This window comes from Zootermopsis nevadensis, unplaced genomic scaffold (genome assembly GCF_977971745.1).
Source record: "Zootermopsis nevadensis isolate Lab colony 2312 unplaced genomic scaffold, Znev_1.0 Znev_ptg000002l, whole genome shotgun sequence".
Taxonomy (NCBI): Eukaryota; Metazoa; Arthropoda; class Insecta; order Blattodea; family Termopsidae; genus Zootermopsis; species Zootermopsis nevadensis.
Genome location: NW_028259134.1, coordinates 20,004,745 through 20,026,130, shown reverse-complemented (window position 1 = coordinate 20,026,130; position 21,386 = coordinate 20,004,745). Strand labels below are relative to the sequence as shown.

General features: G+C 36.8%; 2 protein-coding genes across 40 annotated transcripts in view; one reads left to right on the top strand and one right to left on the bottom strand.

Annotated features, from left to right (window-relative positions):
- LOC110835217 (bromodomain-containing protein 3) overlaps positions 1–21,386 on the bottom strand; it is a 90,605-nt gene that overhangs the window by 43,339 nt on the left and 25,880 nt on the right. For 17 of the 37 annotated variants that reach the window (XM_087355586.1, XM_087355599.1, XM_087355589.1 and 14 more), the window contains exon 1: positions 13,069–13,193. In XM_087355586.1, coding sequence (XP_087211712.1) covers positions 13,069–13,133 — 65 coding nt within the window. In that variant the 5' untranslated portion in view covers positions 13,134–13,193. Of the gene's footprint in view, positions 1–95; positions 122–1,024; positions 1,181–5,592; positions 6,161–6,233; positions 6,318–9,048; positions 9,071–12,890; positions 13,032–13,068; positions 13,209–17,746; positions 17,815–21,386 lie in introns of those variants that run through there. The other 20 variants (XM_087355621.1, XM_087355654.1, XM_087355673.1 and 17 more) reach the window with 9 other exon arrangements.
- wds (WD repeat-containing protein wds) lies at positions 13,499–20,586 on the top strand. 3 transcript variants are annotated; one of them, XM_022075215.2, is made up of 9 exons: positions 13,500–13,591; positions 13,905–14,039; positions 14,935–15,031; positions 15,594–15,757; positions 15,833–15,922; positions 16,003–16,142; positions 17,221–17,452; positions 17,541–17,628; positions 19,437–20,586. In XM_022075215.2, exons 1-9 carry the CDS (start codon positions 13,529–13,531, stop codon positions 19,535–19,537), a joined length of 1,110 nt encoding a protein of 369 aa, XP_021930907.1. In that variant the 5' UTR covers positions 13,500–13,528; the 3' UTR covers positions 19,538–20,586. The 3 variants fall into 3 exon arrangements, with proteins under 3 accessions (XP_021930910.1, XP_021930907.1, XP_021930908.2); XM_022075216.2 differs by having other exon boundaries at positions 13,511–13,530; XM_022075218.2 differs by lacking the exon at positions 13,905–14,039 and having other exon boundaries at positions 13,499–13,591.

The window sequence follows — 21,386 nt, the reverse complement described above, 5'->3', positions numbered from 1 at the left end:
TACCACATGTAACTAGAAGCATGGAGGTAACAGAAGACATGTTTTTGGAATGTATGTTGATGTGCATGCAACATGTCCCGCTTTTCACTGCTCACCTTGCACTCATAGTTAGCAAGCTGTCTGGCAACAATTGTAATTATACACAGCCTCTGTTAAGTTTGTCAGATATGACATCAAAATTCCATACCACAAAACAGCCGCAGAATTATAAAACATTTCATGCATAATCAGTAAATATGTTTGTGATTGATCTCCATCACTGTGCAACTGAAATATAAAGAAAATGTTTGCATGGACACCACTTTATTGCTGTACATTTTACAAAAAAAGTTACCTTAACAAAAGTTGCATATTTTCTAGTATTTTACTATCATTATCAATTATAACTTCAGTATCCTATACAAAGTCCCACTAGTGTCAAACCCAACTCACAAGTTTGCATACCAAAACAGTTATACAGTTCAGGGTGCCTCCAATGGCATGTTTCATACCAAAATTCATAAAAGTTGGTCAACTACTTCAAAAACTAGAAGGGATAGGTAAACATATAGTCAACACAGTGACCTTAACAAAGGGAAGTAAAATAAAGATAGTGCTCATGAACACCTAGACCGTTCCACTGCATATCAGTTTTTAAACTGATTACTTATTGAACTATGGCCATTGGTCTACTTTCCTTACTTCATAAGGAGAGAGAGGTTTACAGCATGTGTTTGTTCCAATTAATAACTTTCTGAGGCTGTAACAATTTTAATATAGTGATAATTTGTCTACTACATATGAAGTGCAAAATGTATCATTACATTGCACATTTATTCTTTTGAAGTTCTCACAATCTAGAACGAAGCATCTAAGGCAGGAGTTGCAAGTTCCTCCAACAATTTCTTGAGTAAAATGCATTTTTCAGTAACTGGCCATGCATGCCTTACATAATGTTAACACTTCAAGAATCAAAGTAAAAAGGTGCTATAGATATATTTGTTCTATGCTGAGCTCTATGTGAGCAGATGCATCTCCTGCTTACCTATCTGCTATATACATAAAATGGTGCTAAGCTTCATGAATAATGGAGCCAAATTGTTGGTATATGGCCATCATTCACAATCCCCTCAGTTCGGCATATACAGTGACAGGTGGGGCTACTCATCCTTAGTGTCACTGTGCATCTCGTAATCAAAATCTGTAACACAATTATCAAAACAGACCCACGTTAGCATGAGAGCAGGATGCAACACTTCATGTATGCCAGCTTCCTCTTGGGCAGAATATGCATAAAAATAGCCAGAAACATGGTGGAAAATGAGGTCAAATGTAAATTTCCCCTCTTTCCAAAAGCAGATCAGTCTGTCAAAACTAAACAATTTACAAATAAGATATCACTACTTCAAAATTATTAAAAATTATAAGAAATACTGAGAACCATTGACAAAGACATCTGATATGGACACGCAGTAAAATTCCATATGAAAACCACTGAAGGTCTAAAATAGAAATATACTTTCTTTAAAAAAACTTCATCACGCGGCCACTTGACCTCTCTCAAGTGCAAATGGTGGCACGGAACAAACATCCATTTTGGATGAAAAGTGTATTTTTATGAACAAATCCTTCCCTTAAAACACAGAAGACATACAAAAGTTGTAGACATTACATGATTAGTTCTTTATCCTGAAAGTCATCATCGTGTAATGTCCCCAGGACAGAGCATTTATTTCTGAAGCAGATAATGGTATTAAATAGAGAATGTACATCACAAACTCTCAGAACACACCTTTCTAATCTATATTGTATAACCCTTCAACCCAGCCACCACTGTCCATCCCAACCATGTTGTAAAGAAAAGCCATGATTTTACTCTGACAGCAACACAAAACACAGCATCTACAAATCCAGCTCTCAACTGAGGACACTATTCTGCATGTCAGAACATTACTTGTTAACTCCTTCACTGTACATTTTTTTGTAAGAACAAAATGCTTGGCCATGCAAACAAATGTGAAAAATCTTCTATGTAACTTTGTTTTTTGGACTACTTACCATCCACTTATTCACCCTAAGATACAGAATCTGCCAATAAAAGTTAACTAATACCATCTTCTGCAACCTTTACATTATCTAGAAACCATGGCTACCTAAAAGTTCACTGTACCTTGTAACATTTTATGGTAAAAATGATACTTTATATAAGCAAAGGCAACTACATGTTGCCAACTATTCCAAGAAAAATAATTGCTACATAAATGTGTACTCGGTGGATCTCTCAACTTTTACCTTGCAACAATGCAAGCTTCACATAAACTGAAGATGGTTGTGAAAACCTCAAATCTTTCACAGAATCAGTCTGCTAGCACATTACTGCAAGCTCTGCAGGGTAAGAGTTAGTGTGATGTCACCGGACAAATTATTATTTAAAATTTATTATGTAAATAGATCATAAATATACTTACGTAACACGCAAGTTGTAAAACAAAGGATTACTGGAAAACGTGAAACATAATTGGCAGAACTGAACGTGGAAAATCCCTTCGGCAGATGAACTACATGAGCGGGAAAAAAATGAGGGCAGGAGAAGCTAATCCCTAGCATATCACCTAATTGTGTGCTTGTTGTGGTCAACTCATCCTACTGCTGCATGCAAATGGATATGGATACTTCCAGATATTCCCTAAAAGATTGTATAACATAAAGATGTGCAACGGGAAATTCTAGTAGCAAAACAGATGAGAAATAGAATTCTATTCTGATAGACGCAAGAAAGCCACTTGCCTTTCACTGTTCATCTACATTTATTTCCCTTCCATACACCTTTTCAACAAAATAAAATTGGTCTCTCAGAGGGAAAGACACAGATAAAAGCATCTGAGAATAGGATATTAAGAATACCTGGACCTAAAATAGAGAACATAACAGGAGGTTGGAGAAAGCCGCATGACACATTTCATAATTATGATCTCTCATAAACAGCAGGTTGAATTATGACGAGCCAGCATGAAAGTCACATTTTGAAAACTGTAAGACTTACAAAAAGAGTGTATGACAATCTCATTTTTCTCAACCCCTTCAGTCCAAAACAACTTTCAATCCGATAAATACTTCAATTATGCACATATACACACAAACGCATGTAGGTCTTCATGTCACATTTTAACATAGTTTTGGAACATGTTATAAAAACTTATCAATATCAAATTTCATGAAAATCTACTAAACTGTTCATGAGGGAAAACATGATGCAAGTAAAAGGTGTATATATTTTTTTGCATATTTCCATTGCAAACCCAAAAACCTGATCATAAAATGGTGTCATGCACTGGATTCATCCAGCTTGGAACAGAGACTAGTAAATAGGCTCTTGTGAATACAGTAATGAACCTTCTGGTTCCATAAAAGTGGGGATTCTTCTTGGGAAACAGTTAAAAATGTCTCTTTATACTTTCCTTCTGTTTCCAATTGTCTCATGGGTTGATGGAGAATGTGCCAACTACAACCCACTATTAAAAATTTTGTCCTTGAAACTGTCTATGGAATTCCCTTCTATATGAGTACTTGAATCTTGTTTCATGAATACATGCCAGCACTGTTCACCTGTTCCCCTCACAAAAACAGAGATGAGTATCTGCTCCATGTATCTTTCAGAATCATACTGATGAAAATCAGCCAATTTACTCTACCTGTACCCACATTTCACCATTCATCAAGTTTATAATTATGTAACAATACCCTGTACATCAGTCTCAGATACTGAGAGCTCACATATCTTGTGCGAATTTACTCCCCATGGACACAAAACCAAGCTTCATCAGGAAAGCAAATCAGCATGGGCTCAACTTCACTATCATAAACAGAGGACTCGAGTTTGTTAGCAGGAACACCAGGATGTGATCAAAAATTGTTTCACTTCTGTGGAAGTTCATGCACAGTTATGAAACCCTGATCACTTTATGCAAGGCACGTGTGGGATTGATTTCTAAGAATATCAAGCCTAGCACCAACTCCATCTGATTTCTCTTCAGTACGCACCTGTTTCAATTTGTTTTGACCAGTAACAATCTTGATTTACTTACAATTCTACAGAGTTTCTATATGTAAACCTAACATCCTGAAATTTATGCTGGAATCATTTTTTTTGCAGTACCATTTTTCACATACTCACTACTCCAATGTGTAATGCACACATGGTATTTTAAAAGACAATAGTGCAACTGATTCAACTGCTGCTTATCCCAAACAAAAGTGGAAGTTAATACACCATGGATTTCTGGAGCCAAAAGTGGGCAACAAAAAATGTATTTGGAAGGAAATGAATGACTAACCTAATTTTAGGCTCTGTACCAGCATGACAGCATAGATGGTACAGATCACTAGACCACGATACATGCCCCAAGTCTTCCTGCATAGAAAGCAAGACAGCTAGCCACTACACCATGATACTCAGAGTTCTCATCCCATCAACACAACAGTATGTGCGGAAGTAATGCTCCCACAGTAGCTGCCATCCACTTTCCTTCCATACCACCCAACTGGCCATGGAAACATGGGTCATGACATTTTTAAGGTAAAAGACAAATGAACTAATCACGTTTATATTTTACACATTTTATTGTAGTACTGAAACTGATCCATTTTCCAATGTTTATTTAGGTGTAAATGCAGGAAGCGCCCATTAGGGCAGAGTCAACACGCACAGAAAACAGCCATGCCTCATACCATGGAGAAAGTATTTCTCTCATAGTGTTTCTGTCATCTGCTCCAGTAAGTGGTCTCCTTTTCCCACCTAATGATACCCTGCACTATTCAGTGATGCATGTATTGTGATATAACATATACCATAATTAAATAACAATTTCTCATAACTGCCAACATTTCACAATGGTAGCAACCTCTACAAAACCAATCAGCAGGGAAGGGCTTCACAAAAATAAAATGTTCCTATAATCACCCGCTCATTACCAGAGTACCAAAATGCAACCAGCTGTTAACATTTTTGGGTTTATGGGTAGACCAAGACCAAAGAATCCAATGAATATTTCAGTAACAGTGATAACACACAGTGAAACCTATTTAACAAGTCCCCTTCAAAAGTTACCCCTCACAGATGCCATCTCCCCCTCTTCAGATGTCTGCAATCATCCCACCCACCCACTGCCAAAGTTTTCATAACCTGTCTCCATAAAAATACTTGTAAGTTAGTTGCTCTGTATTGCATCAGAAATGCATCGTACGCTGCTTCTCCATGTCAATGCATATGTGATACCCAACAGAAAATATCACATACAAAAACTTCTGTTACTTCATGATTAGCTAATTCAATTTAAACACATTAAAATCTTTGATCACAAAGTATGCCAAATATAGTTAAATTAATCCAACTGATTCAAAGTTCACAAGTTACAAAAACAAAAGTGACAGTGGAACCATGGTTCCGGAGAATTTGACGTAAATACGTCTCTGTATTTAAATTATATTTACGTCTCTATAATGTAATGTAATTTAATGTAAAGTAAAGTAATGTTATCTTCAATGTCATCCATCTTGTTACGAAAGCGGATTGTTGACGGCAGTAATGTAACATAACAATGCACGCATGCTTACCATTGTTGTCGATTTGTTGATACGGATCTTACACATTTTTCTGTCACTTTTTTGCGGAATGACCCTTCCACATAGACGTATTTTTTGTCAAAAAGTGGCAGTGGAACCACGGTTCCGGAGAATCTGACGTAAATACGTCTCTGTATTGTTGTTACCTAGGGAACACTAGACACTATAATGTAATGTAATGTAACGTTTCCTAGGTAACAACAATGCCGAGTAAACACGACGTTCCCTAGGTAACCATTGTTGTCGATTTGTTGATATGGATCTTACACATTTTCCTTTCACTTTTTTTTGCCGAATGACCCTTCCGTATAGACGTATTTACGTCAAAAATTATCAAGTGCCAGATTCTTACAACCTTCTTCACACCTCATATCCTCACTTTAATGAACCTTAACATGCAATATAATTCATGTCAGACAATATAACATGTCATATAATTCAATTCTAAGGGTTCTGACAATGGTGGATTACACTTAAAACTATTCCCTGTCTGGACTTTTTCCATCATCCATGTTTATAAGAAAAAGTTGACAGTGGAACCACGGTTCCGGAGAATCTGACATAAATACGTCTCTGTAATGTAATAATTCTCATGTAAGATAAGTACTTGTGATATTCTAAAACGTTTTTACCAGCAGAAAATTATCTAGTCTACGACGCACTTCTTCTACAAGCGATTCACAGCTCAGCTCTTTCCGCAATAACGAAAGCGGATTGTTGACTGCAGTAATGAAACACAACAATGCCTAATAAACAGATGATGTTTCTTAGGTAACATAACAATGCACGCAAGCTTCCATTGTTGTCGGTCCATATTTACATTGTTGATATGGATCTTGCATGTTTTCCTTTCACTTTTTTGCCGAATGACCCTTCCGTATAGACGTATTTACGTCAAAAACACTTCAGAAACTGGCTCTGTTTCCATCTTCAAACAAGAGGTACCAACTCAGATGGGTCTGTCACATAAAGTTAGTTTCTGAAAGATCGTGGTTTCTTCTTTTAAACAAGGACAATGGAAAATGCCCAGACAATGAATTTCAAATGTCATACAGCTAGATAATTTCATCCATGGTAATATTTCACTTCAAATTTCTACATTATATAAACAATTTACATTTAAGCAACAAAATTTAAAATAAAAATAACTGTAATGTTTTAACAATTTGTGTGCACAGAAGCAATGTAAGACATCCACAGTATTTGAACAACGAGATATGTAATGGTACTGTATCAACTGCAAAGGCAATGAGTGCCAAAGGAGATAAAATGGCAGAAAAGAAATGGTTATGACCTATTTCAAGGCACAAACTCAGCATTATTACAATGGGGAAAACCAGATAAAATTTCATCATACTTCATGCTGGAGCCTAAATTCAAACCAAGCACCTCAAATACAAAACATTATCACTGTGCCAACCTGAATGATATCATTCCAAAGGTATGAGATTAAAATACTGCTTTCAGAGAATGTGAAGTTTGGAACCAGCATCAAAACCACAGAAAATAAAAACCTTACAAATCAGTGTTAAAATTGCAATAGTTTCACACCTCACATATATTACACATAAGAATCTCTCAACAAACATAAATTTTAAAATATGAAACACAACACAGAAAGGTAATATTACAAATTATGAACCTTTCACAAAATTACTGCACAATTTCCATTGCCTCAACTTGAAAAGAAATTGAATGCATTGTGTTTACTCATAACTTAACAATATACATAAATGTGTAAGATTCATCAATAAATAATTTCATTCTCATAATGACATTGTTAACCCAACAAGCTGGGAGCCTATGTATGATCTCGCTGAATTTAAATGTTCCCATTCGTGTTAACGCAGGCACTGACCAAACACACGCTTACTGAAAATTGTCATTTTTCTGTCATCTGTTATAGTAAGATCAAACTAAATGTAGCAGTAGACTGGCCAATCCTCACATGAGAGCTACACAGGATCTTCTACAATCTTTAAAACCAGCTTCTTTGTGGAATATGGGGCTATCTACTACATCACACTGTCCATTAACATGGAATACATTTGATGTTCTGAAACATCTAATGAAGGAGAAGTGTGCAATTGTGACGAGAGGTGAGATAGATGCTTCAGTTTTTTGGTATCTGTGATCAATAAGCAAGATTTTACAAAAGTAATAACCTCACATTTCACATTCTTCAAATCAGCTGAAAAGTTCACAGAACAGTGTTAAGCAGTTTCTAAAATACATGAAGATTAAAAATTACCTGTAAATATAAGCCTATAAGATCTTTTAACCCTTTCAAGCCATCGCTCGTCCAAGTACCATACCCCATGGAAAACATCACCACTACAAAGATCAACTGCTTAACACTGTTTAAGGAAATAATTGCTATTTCCTCAGAGATGCATATGAAATTCATAAATACACTCTGTGGGGAAAACAGTTACTGATTAGTAAAGGAGGTGAGTTTTAAATAGTTAATGCAACAGTGTTAAAGACAAGCTTGAAGGGTTAAATATCAATCCCTCTGAATACTATAATTTGTTTAAATATTTCTGAAGTTGCAAATATTCAAAAGGAAATATAAGTGCACACACCTTTGTTGCATGATGACCAAGTAACATTTAGTAGGAGTTGTATCTATAGTAATCATTTCTAACAGCCAGTACAACACATGTTCATAAAAGAAGTATGAACCAGGCAAGCAATTGTTCTGCGTTATAAAAACTAGAAGGATATTGTGTCTTTATGCTTCCTAATTACATAATATAACACCATTTTCACACACAAAATGTGTTCATATTATAATGAAAGACAATTTCTGACTCAATTTTTTTTGATCTACAATATTCCTCAATTCCTATCCACCCTCCCAATTACCAAACTTGCAGTATATCAAAAATCAATTTAATATACAAGAAAAAACATATAAAAATTACCCTTAAAAACTAAATGCTATCAATGTATAGGGGACAACTTGCAGTAATATTAAAGTAATTAATTTCAACCAACTTTCTACTCTGGTGATGCACTGTTATTACTAATGAACAATGGACTTATAGAAGTGTCAAATTATAAAATCTCATTGAAAGCTGACCTAGAGAAAGTTAGCCAAGCAGTGAGAACTGGCTGACCTTGGGCACTATACTAGTCTTTTAACCCTTTAGCTCCAGTTTTCATTTGGTGTCTGACCTCTTCAGTAAAAATTATTCTAGCTATAAAATGCTGCCTTCCTTTAGTAATGTTCTGTTCATATTCTTTGCTGAACTATTTTACTCCACTGCATATCTACATTACCCTTCAATCTTTAATCTAAAAAAATATATGCAATGTTGTGAGACCAGTGATTAACAAATATGACAAAAGCATCTAAGCAGTAAAAATTAAATTCTGTGTAAATCAAATTAATTTGTGTCAAAATGACATGTTTATAGCAAGCAGTCAAGAACTAGTGCATACCTCAAACTGCAGAGGAATCATGTTTTGAGTACTCCTGGAAAACTGTCAACACATCCACAAGGTTTCCGACAAGTTATAAGAAATACTATTTGCAATTATCTGTTTTTAAAATTCCTTATCATCCATGAGTGAGATCAAGCCAGCCATGCATCTCACTACCATACCAATAAACCATTACTCCTGACACTGAAGTCTTCCAAATCCCCATTCTTATTCGATATAGGTTATTATGTGGACAAAAATCTGTTTCAAAGGTTAAAGGAAATGAAAGTACCAATAAAAAGGAAAATCTTCATCAATCATACCAACATACTGAACTGTCACTAACAAATATTCCTGTTTAAAACAATGTAATGAGGAAAGTCACTATCAGATTGCTCATACACGTAGGCATGGGCAAGAAAAAAGAGAAAACACTGGCTTTACATCTCCCTAAAAGATCACCAGACCAACAAAAAAAGTTTCAAAACCAACATTAGTACTAAGTAAGATTTGAGGTTCTCTCAGTGGTATGAAGATTGCAATCTTCTGGGCTGTACATCTGTGCGGAAGTTTACTAATGTTTCAAAGGTCATTCCCACCTCCAGTAGCAGCAACTTCTACCACACTATATGGCAATACAACCCAGAAGATAGCCATCTTCGGCATAAGTACTGCTGCTTGGCATGAATACTTTTCAAGTTGTTAAAGCATTGTATTAAAAGGGAGGGGGAAATTTTTATCTGGAAATAATAGCATTTTGTAAATAATCTGCTGGAAAGCTGACACCCATTCTTATGCACTGCATTTTTCATACTGAAAAACATCGGTGGAGCCACCTTATGTGATTTTATTAAAAATTCTGCACTTCACTTCAATTATATGATTTTAAAATCTTTGTTCCACAGACACTGCTACAATGTTTTATCATCCTAAAATTTATTTGTTCTATCTCACCACACACAATTTTGTAACTTCTTAAAGTCTCTGCCCCATTTTAAATGAGAAAATAAGTGGCCACCATAATGGATTTAATGTCAAAAATAAAATACATGAAAATGGGCAGAGGTGTTGGCAAATTAGCTTATAAAAACACTGCATAACAAAATAATGGGAACCACACTTTAGAAGTTAAAAATAATGAACCATTCACGTTAACACAAACAGGAAGAGGTAAAAGTCATATTATAATTATTTTAAAGGGTGGGGAACTTTTATTAGTGTCCATAATGAATTTAAATATGGAAAAATGGGATGGAGTTTTAAGAAAATAAACTTATAAAAGGCTGTGAGATAAAGAGCTAGAATGGAAAACTCATTTTCAGAAACATAAATAAATTATCAGCACCACAGTTTGTGCCCAATTTCAAAACAAACTTTATGAAAATTAAACTGCATGCAGGCTAATTAGAAAGACATGGTTCAGTGAAAAACAAGCTAAAAAGGATACATGGTTTAATGAAATCCCAGGTGCCAGGTCACCTTGCACCTAGAAATTCTGGCGTGGCACCCAGCATTTTGGACAGCAAAAGCGTGTTTTGCTCTTTTTAAAAACCCATATAATAATGAATGTGCCACAGACCTGTTCATCTTAGGCAGCAGTCTGAACACAAAAATCTTTATTTAACAATCAACTGCAAACTGTACTAACATGCAGCAACTTCATCTGCAATGTATATATGTCAGGAGGTTTAGCTTGTGCTAATCAAATGGTATAGACCAAACCACAACCATATTATGCAGTAAAATCACAGAGGGTGGGCTTGATATACGACACTAGCACGAAGGTTTGCATGTTTCTTCATTACCCATAACCATCTTGTGGTTTTAACATTTGTTAGCAGATACAGCAACAGCTGGGTGACATAACAATTTTAAAATAATTAAGAGCTTTGCTGTCACAGACATCAATGATGGAAACTGATACTTCAGTAATGTGCATAGCAATTGAAAGTCCAATCAGAAACAGTGTAAATGTCCATAGCCTATACTCATCTCCTGTTTCACAGCAATGTAATTTTATATTATATATTGAAACTATTGCCAATGCACCAAAAATCAAGGCCAAGGACTGTTGAGTCCTGCTTCACATTTAAGAGGAATAATTGATTCTAAAGGATTGTGACAAAGGTGTAATACAATCTGGTGCCCCCTTTACTATGCCTGAAAACTTGGACAGATCCAGTTCTAAAAACGTGAATTTTATATCAGATGACAGAGTCCAAAAACCCAACAATCCAAGACGTACCAGGTTCAAATCTTGGGTGAAAAACTAGCCATATCAACTGGGGTTTTACATAGGTTTCCCTCTGGGCCTCCTCTGCTAAGCCACTCTCCTCTCCCTTCTGGCCATCACCTTGCAGTTTACAGTTACCAAACTAAATACCATTATGTAACAGAATACAGTGCAAAACAATCCAATGTAAGTGCACTTGGTAACTGTTACCCTAGTAATAAATACTCTTTCTTACTGAAGGAGAGATTCCCAAACCTGAACACAATGCTCTGACCACTACAGCAGGTTTTAGATTTGTTAGTCCTATAGTGGTTTCACACCATCTAAGAAAATCCACAATCATAACAGTAACATTCGTCCAAAGCTGACATACCTGAATACCCAAATACGGTCACAAGGATGCAGAATGCTAGTTACGGGAATATTCCCCTAGCAGATTGTGGACAAATGTGAGAAGTAGAGATGTCAGAAAAGAGCTGCAGGATTAAGTGGAACCTACAGCCACAAGGACCAAGCCTGTACATACTGTCATCAAACCATTCAATGCGTAAATTCAAGTTCACATGCTGCCCCACAAGCTCTATTCATTTCCAACTTCTAGCCTCCTATTTTACTACCCACCACACCATAAAGAAAGCCACCTCAAACAGAGCAAGTAAATATTATACTGGTAGCACTAACTATATTCACTCCCACCAAACAACCATTTCTCAGATGGCAACAATTCACTTGAACTCATTTACTACTGCTGACTATATGAAATGCAAGAAAAATGGGTTGCAACACAGGTAACACTAGACACAAATGAAGATTCTCAGTTCAAAAGCATATGCCAATCATATTTATTCAAGTAATTATAAGCTTCCCTCAACAACAGCAAAAATAACAAGTGAACACATAACCTAAAAGTTTTAGTACATTAAAATACATGACTGACTCCAAACGAAGGAGTGAATCATTGACCGCATATACAGAAGAAAACTGAAGTACATTGTGCTCCATCTCAATACTTTATTATAATTCACACTCTACACCAAATCAGGGCTACCTAACCAAACACAGGTTACAATATTTGAGCAGACATAAACAGAGCGTATGTAGGTAAACACATATGATTTATGAAACAAAAATAATGGGTTCGAGGAAAACATTTAATATTAAAATTATTAGTTAGAAAAGTACCAAAGCAACAAAAGCCCATCCAGTTAGACTTCGTAACACAGCACTATTCTAATGCGTGAATACAAGAAAAACACGGCGGCCAAGTCTGCCAGTATTTTGGGCTTCTTACCTACACCAGCACCTGAAATGCCTGCTCTGCCATTCAATGCGTCAGTTAAGCCTACTTATACGCCGGAAAGTTGCAAAATCAATTCCAACTGCGTAAACACACACATTAATACGGCATTCAGATTCAAATTTTACATTTACAAATATATATATGCGTTTGTTCTGTTTCTCTCTGTTTTTGTTCCAAGTTCTTCAACATGGCGGGTTCCCCTTTCAGGGAAGAAAGCCGAGAGGCCTACAAATTCCTTCAAAGCATTTCATTACCCTTGTTTACATGCATCGCAATTATTATATTAACTTATTCCAGAGGTACCGACATATACGGAGAAACACCTACCTTTATGTTGGAGATGGATTTCAATGGCAAATTTTGCAAAACAATACACTACGCCTCTCCCGAAGCTTTTGCTTGAAGTTATTATGGCCGTCTTCCCTGGGACTGGGGAACCCACTCACTGATAAAAACTCAGAACTTCACATTAGGTCTATATATTTGACAAGAATTATGTTAGTACCCTGCACTGGAGTTTGGAGACGATTTCGTGGTGCCTTGCAGAGCTGGAGTCTTTTCGATGCCCATGATGATTTCAGATCTATAAACTAACGATCGCACACTCCACAAACAGCAATGGCTACGCAGCTACTCCAACGGGTTTGAGTGGTGAAAAATCCTTTGAAAGTTCGAACTCTGTGATTGGTCCAATCATGTCACATGATCTTAGTGTTCGTCAATTTCATCAAATTTCACAATGTTCCACTGCATATTTTGAATTCATACATTCTATACCGAATATCAGGTCCAAGCACTGTCCTGCTGAATCCAAATTCGAAACAATTTATACCAAAAATTCTGTATTTTCTGCCACATTTCAAGGCAGCGTCCCTCGACTCGACCTCCGTCAAGCTGTGTTTATCACGTGATTCTCCTGCGATGTATGCTGGGAAGGCGATGTAAGCTGTTTTGGAAGTGTGTTTATGTATGTTATTCCCTATTCCAGAAAATTTGTTGCTATATTAACAAGAATTCTAGAGAGTATGGTAGGTGGTGTTAAAATAATATTGATAAATGAATTTTAATTAGCTAGGACGCAACAGAAAAGTGTTTTTTCAGTAATTACATAAAATACGGTGAGCGATCCATAAACAAACTTTCTTCATTCGCAAAGGGAAGAAGAAGTAGACATTCTTTGGCGGCGAACATAATGTGTGGAACTGTTAACTTGTTTCATACGTAATTACAGAAGTTACACAGCTGATGTTTGAGTGCGGCGTGTTCAGAGTTACAAATTGGGAACTTATTATTCCAAAGTTATAACTTATGTAATAGAAACAATTTTGTTTGCCGGTATAGACTTCATGTCAAGCAGCAATGGTACCATTAGGACCAACACCTATTCATCCTCAGTCAGTCCCAAATAACACTGCTTCAGCCCCAGCTGCTTTGAACACATCTGGTGGAGGTTCAACTAAATCAAACTCGAGTGTGGTATGTAGCTTCAGAAGCATCCGTGCTTTTAGCCTTGAAATTATAGCTTAAATAATCCTGGTTTCTTCTGAATGGAGTAGAAAATACATTACATTCTATAGCATATATGACAATATTATTGTTTGAGATTTGAGGTTCCGACAGTGGTGAATATGTCGGCTGTGGCCCTCTAGGTTGACACTGTGTAGTCTTGTAGATACTGTTTTGGAGAAACATATCACCTTGTCTTCTGAGTTCAAGTGAAGAGGGAGGAAGTATGTTCATCCACAGTGTCCATAAGCAGCAATGAGAATATTTATGACTACTTTTATATATGTGGCTAGTAAATTTAAATTGTATTTCTGGAAACCAGTGCATAAATCCTTAAGTTTTATGATTGTATTCACCATCTGAATGCGAGGTTTGTAATAAAACCTAATTACCAGTGCTGAGACACCGCCTTGTAATGAGATTGGAAGTAAAACTTCTCCCATGGTTGTTCATAGGTTCAGTGCCCACCAGAATTCAGGGTTGTTTTTGAAATGTTATTACAGGAAAGTGCAAAATCCACTAAAGGGTTGAAGATTATAGTCGGCAAATAAAACAGTACTTGTTGAGTTTATTACAGTATGTATCCTGAAAAAAAGGGGTTTATGTACCAGTAACTTTGCAGCATTCACATAGTGTTTGATTAATTCAAATATAAACACAATCCAACCACATCTCTGGTTCAGGTCTTCAGATTAAAGAAAATCACTAGAAAAACTGTTTACTTCTTTTCCAGTTTCTTCTGGATAGAAGAGTATAAAACACTCTCAGGACACTGTCTAATGGTATGGTTACAGTGCTCATGAGCAGGTCACAACAAAATGAAACATTGCAGGGTGTAAGATATTTGTACTTCTCTCTGTTTCAGAAACCAAACTACACCCTAAAGTTCACACTTGCAGGACATACCAAAGCAGTGTCTTCTGTCAAGTTCAGCCCTAATGGAGAATGGTTGGCCAGTTCTTGTAAGTGCAGATTTGAAGTAGTGGTTACTGGGTATAGTTTAAAGAAGCCACAGTTGTACATTTGTAAAACGAGAAAATAATGTTGGTATAAATGCGATTTTCATGTCATCACCTTTGCTTAAGATTTCAGTGTATCTGACATAATGTGAGAAAATGCAAACTACTGTTTTTAACTCTCCCCACAGATGAAAACAGCACGTGGTTAGCAAATAAATATACTTCCTCTCTGTTTTAATGGATTATTGCAGTTCTTCGTGTAGAGTTTGATGTAACAGTGGTTTACACATGTTGAAAATAATATAGCCGAAGTTTTTGTTATACTTGACTGGTTCCTACAGAAAAATACTTGTAGCAATCTATGGCTGCTTATGTGGCACTGCACCATTCACTAAATTTTAGATTTGCCATTGATACAACATTGTTAAAGGACATGGATGCAGCAGATTCTTCCGTAGGATATGCTTGCTAAAGGAGGTTGTTACCTTGCATGTATTTTTATAGTATGCCAAAGCACTATTTTGCCAATCCATTTTGCTTTATATTGGAGTTAATTTCCTTACAGCTGCAGACAAGCTGATAAAGATCTGGGGAGCTTACGATGGCAAATTTGAGAAGACAATATCAGGTCACAAGCTTGGGATATCTGATGTAGCTTGGTCAAGTGACAGCAGACTCCTGGTCAGTGCCTCTGATGACAAAACCCTGAAGATATGGGAGCTGAGTTCAGTAAGTCAGCATCATAATAAACATGTTACTGTCCATACTCGAAGATTGTATTTTAATGTAATGATCAAATTCCAGGGAAAGTGCCTCAAGACATTAAAAGGACATAGCAACTATGTGTTCTGCTGCAACTTCAACCCACAGTCAAACCTCATCGTGTCAGGATCGGTAAGTTTCTGTCTCCACATTTTATTAAAGAATGAGATACTGCAGCAGGTGTCATGCTGAAGAACAGTGTACTGTTTCAGTTTGATGAGAGTGTGCGCATCTGGGATGTGAGGACAGGGAAATGTCTCAAGACACTACCAGCCCATTCAGACCCTGTCAGTGCTGTGCACTTCAATAGAGATGGATCTCTAATAGTCTCCAGCAGTTATGATGGACTCTGGTAAAGTGGCCTAGTCTAAATATTTGTTACAAGTCAGATTATTTTAAATATATGGTCCCTCTTTACCGATGTGATGGACTGTAAAACGGAACATCTAACCTCTCCACCTGCCCCATTCCTCAATCACTTTGTGTAAATTCATTACTTCATTACAGAGGATTGGCTGTTTTAGAGTAAAGTACAGGCTCTTATGGGCCTTTATTTTAGTGAAACATTTCCAAATAGTTCCCCTTTGTCGACAGTGTGCGAGTATGTAATAATTCTTCTATTAAATAAATTTGGTGGAGGTGTTTATAGTTCATTAGCATGGACATAACTTTTAGATGCTTCTCAACATTTACATTTAATTTACTTTACAGAGGTTGCATATACTTAAAGTAACACAGCCTCTTCTGTGTTGGCATGTTGTATATAAAGAGACAGTGCAATAGATGGTATACAGCTTGTGCCATAATCAGATCTGATATGTTCTGTACATGTTATTTTAGAAATAGCCTCTGTGTAAAGCTGCTCATTTATCATCCCATCATTCAGCATTATACATAACCTATGCAGTTGATAAGGTAACTTTAAGGAATCCAAGAAATAAACATAACAGAAATTTGTCTCTCTCTCTGTCAGATTCCTCTAACATTGTACCATTTGAAAATTTGTTACTGAATGTCTCAATTGTGCACTGATGTATAGGTCATTATATCATGTTCATCACTATAAGTTACAATGACATTAGGAAGGACACAGTTTTCAATGTAATGGCCACTGTCCAGACATCTTTTTCTTCAGATCATTTATTACTAACATTTTGGGAATTTAAAAGTAGGGCCTACCATAACACAATTGAAAGTTTCTAGTGTATTTGAACAGCTATCGAAATAATTAACATTATTAAAAATATAATAAGAGACTGGGTGGAAGGTATGGCTGCACTAGGCATACCAAATATATCAGACAACAGTATGAAATTGAATGATGTTGAGGTTCAAAAAGAGCAGGAAATCTGGCCAGCTGAATAGCTTTCAATTGTCTAAGGATAGGACTACCAGTGGTTCAACTGCCGTTCTGTGCGTGTGTTCCACAGCCGAATATGGGATACAGCTTCAGGCCAGTGTCTGAAGACATTGATAGATGATGACAATCCACCTGTATCCTTTGTGAAGTTCTCACCCAATGGCAAATACATTCTGGCAGCCACATTGGACAACACGCTGAAGCTGTGGGACTACAGCAAGGGCAAGTGCCTCAAGACTTACACTGGACACCGCAATGAGAAGTACTGCATCTTTGCAAATTTCTCAGTGACAGGAGGAAAGGTGAGTGTATGAGTGCTAACTCTGAAGCCTGTACCACTGGTCCTAGAACTTGATCAACTGATTTACTTAATTTGTGTGTTTCATGCAGTGGATTGTGTCAGGGTCAGAAGACAACTTTGTCTACATCTGGAACCTGCAGACAAAAGAGGTGGTCCAGAAACTGCAAGGACACACAGGTGAGAGGGTGCATCCATCTGAAGAGCAAACAGGCAGCATGTGCCCTGTATTGTCTATGGAAGCAGCATTTTAGCAAAACAATAAAGAAATGTTATTTCCAATCTGGAAAGCACTTACCAGACTAATAGTCTCTGCAGCTAAGTGGCGCGCACAGCAGTCCTTGCCTCATGGATACTTGCGACTCCCTGTGGATAAAGCAGTTAGGAAATGAAGCTGACCATTTACAGGCATTAATCCCAAAATGGTTCCTCCCTTCTTATTTGGTTTATAAAACATGAAATTATGCTGTTATCATCATCATCATCATGATATCCTAGCAGTCTATCCTTGAAAGGATTGAACATATGTAAGACTGATTAATGAGGTTGTTTATGGTTTTCCTTAATGCAACCAAATTCTGGGATGGTACCTCGAAATGAATAACAGCCTTCTCTCTCAGTCCTTTAAACTTCATAAAGTGTTACCAGTTATAAACAAAGGTCCCATCTACTATTTGCTGTGTTGCAAGTGCCACCCACTTTCTGCTACACATTTACAAATCTCGCCCATAATTCATGTGCATTTGTGTGAGAATAGACACACGGACTATTGAACATGCTCAACAGATGAATCTCACAGTAAAGTCAAAACTACTCATAGTCCCCATTCACATGAGGAATTTTAAAGTGGCACAGGTGTCGTATCTGTTTACACATTACTTAAAAGCTACTGAACTAGTGGTAGGATTGATGGTGTGGACTTTCTCTCTCCTTGCTCTATTGAGGTTTGCACACCTTTCCATGAATGTAAATAGTCTGTCTGTCATGTGATTCTTGTTAATTACTCACTGAAACTTGTTCTACATGAATACCAAGATTTTTGTGGTAAACAGGGAAATGTATTTCAATGAAGTTCACATTTGTGTGTGCTTGAGTGAAAATGGAGGAATAAAAGATATATTTTACATATTATAAAGTACAGTTCATATTATTATATATCATCATCATGTGGCTTTCATGGAGTTAGGCCATTTGTTGGCCTGTTCCGGCTTCACTTTTCCAAAAGCCTCTTCAGAGGTCTTCCCTGACTTCTTCTTTTGGTACATAATTTCTTAAATTTTTGGATAGCCTGCTTCTTGCCATTCTGTCTGCATGTTCAAACCATTTTGTTTTTTCTAATACTCGAACTATTTTCAACTCCTCTACAGTTTCTGTATTAGTTTTGTAATCCATCCAATTGTAACCGTATTATTATGTAAATTTCACATATTACAAACAAAGGGTTCACCTAAAGTAATGATAAGTTACAAATAAGTCTACCCATTATCACTTATCTGTAAACTATAGTAATTCGTCGACCATTAACTCCTCCGCCATACGAATTTCGGGGCCTATGAACTTAGGCACATTCCTCAGTTCTAAAATACGATTATCACGTATGAAACATAAATTTTATTTGAAGTCCAACCAGCAGCCCTGAATTTATTTATATACCCTTTCCTCTTGTAGTAAAAAGTTGATGAAAATATTCTTCTCCACTCCATTGAAGTGGAGTCGCTTGAAGCAATTTCATCCTCCATTATATTCAGTGAAAAAACTGCCCTATTTAATACAATAGACTTGTTGCAGATGGCAGTCTTTTGGGTTGTTGCACCTTGTAGTCTGGTATGAGTTAACTGGTGTTTCAGAGGTACTTGCTGCGTCAGGGCAACATCGATGACGCGGCAAGCGCCTTTGAAACATCGGTAAACTTCCACCACACTACATGGTGCAACAGCCATGCTCCAATGAGAACCTCAGGACTCAATAGACCTTTTGGTTTCTTTCAGACGTTGTTCTTTGCACGTCCTGCCACCCCACAGAGAACATCATCGCTTCAGCTGCACTGGAAAATGACAAGACCATCAAACTATGGAAAAGTGATACATAACAAGCGGACTACTGAAAGTGTTGTGTATTTATTTGTATTGGCAGACAAATTTTATATCGGAGGCGATGGTTACTTGAACAGGTGAGCGGCAAGATATGTGTGAATGCATTGATTATTTAGAAGTGGCCCATATTTGTAAGAAGGATTCAGCAGATTTTTTGTACCGATGATTGTTACAGGGGTTGTGTAATTGTAGCCACATGTCCCAATCCCTTGTTTCACGATATTGTTTCGTAAAATAGGACAATAATATATAATAAGGAGCGTCAAGCAGAGGTAAAAATATAGCAAGATAAAAGTTATTTGATTCTTGAAATCAAAGTGAAAGCTCACTACTATATCAGATGATGAAATTACAAAACTGCCATAATGAACCTGTGCCATATTCATATCAAAGACTCGGAACAACACCAGGGCACGAAGTCCACTAAATGTGCTGCATATTCTCTTCTTCCATGTGGGAATTTAAAACTTTGCTATCCTTTTTATTTCACTGCCCACTCCTTGTCAAAAGAGAGCATAGAGCACGATTTAAGTGAAAATGTGTGCAGGAGCTTTTCATTGTGGCATTGCATGGTCCGTAATCATCCCAAGGTTAGAACTAAATTGCAGTTTAGTTCACTTGGCAGTCTTGACCAGAGCAGCAACTGTTTTGTAAGTTATTGCTTCTGATTTAGTAACAAAAACCAGAGCCATATCAAATTTTCCAAATGATTTCCCCTCGTAACTCACATAACGCATTTTGCTTGTCGATAAACTGTAAAATGGAGAAATGTCTTTTTAGTTGGAAAATGTATGTACTCGTCCATATTAATGATACGTGTGTAGTTACGCTACTTATCCAACTATCAGCTTATGATAATAGATTTTGTTGATTCTCTGAACAGCGATACAGTTACAATGTATTTTCCAGCCACATGTATAAATAATTTGGAAATATTTCTGAAATGTATTTTTATGTTCTACATATTTTAGCAATGTTGGCTTGACTGTGGCAAGCAGTGACTTGTCTTATTTCAGCTATTCTCAATAAAGTCTCTGTAAAATTTTGTGTTTTCTTTATTCCTCCTTTTGTATATACTCTGAATGCACTCTGAGCTAACTTGCCGTGAATAACTTTTGGAATTAATAGAAATCCTTGTGCAATTTTCCCATGATCCATCGCCCTCCCTTTTAGGTACAAATGTCTTCCTCGACAATCTGCTCCTCCCTCAGAGTGACAGACCGAAATGAGAAAAATATTTTGAAGAAAAAACTTACCTTGCAGCCATCTTTCAAGTTTGTCGACTGAGGTTACAGTCGTAAGATACCGAAAGGAATTTAAGACGTGCAATTGACGAGATGCAAGCAAGACGTGTTACTGTTGTGCCAGCGTGTTCGATATTTCCACGTGTCGGACCTATCCGAGACGGTCTACAACGACCATTTGTAGATCTGCTATAAAGCGGCCAACTACAACCAATCGTCACACAGGTACAAAATGATTAAATTACTCTTTCTGACGGAAGGCACCGAACATATCGTTTACCAAGGCCGCAGATACAAAAGTAAACAAGTGAAAAAGTAAGATTGAAGGTTTCTAACAATGGTGAATTGTGTGAAATTGTTCTTTTGGACTTTGTAAATCATGAAACCAATGCATACCAAACGCTGGATTCTGCTTTTGTCATCCAATATAAAAGTAAAAACAGTGCGACAAATCTATTTGTTGAGGCTCCCCCTATATCTGCTGAACTTGTGGACCTCAACAAGTCCAGGCCTAAGGGTAGCTCGGCCAGGGAGACCAACATATAGGTTTTCAACTTGCATTATTATATCTAATTAAGAATTATTTTAGTGCACTAATTAT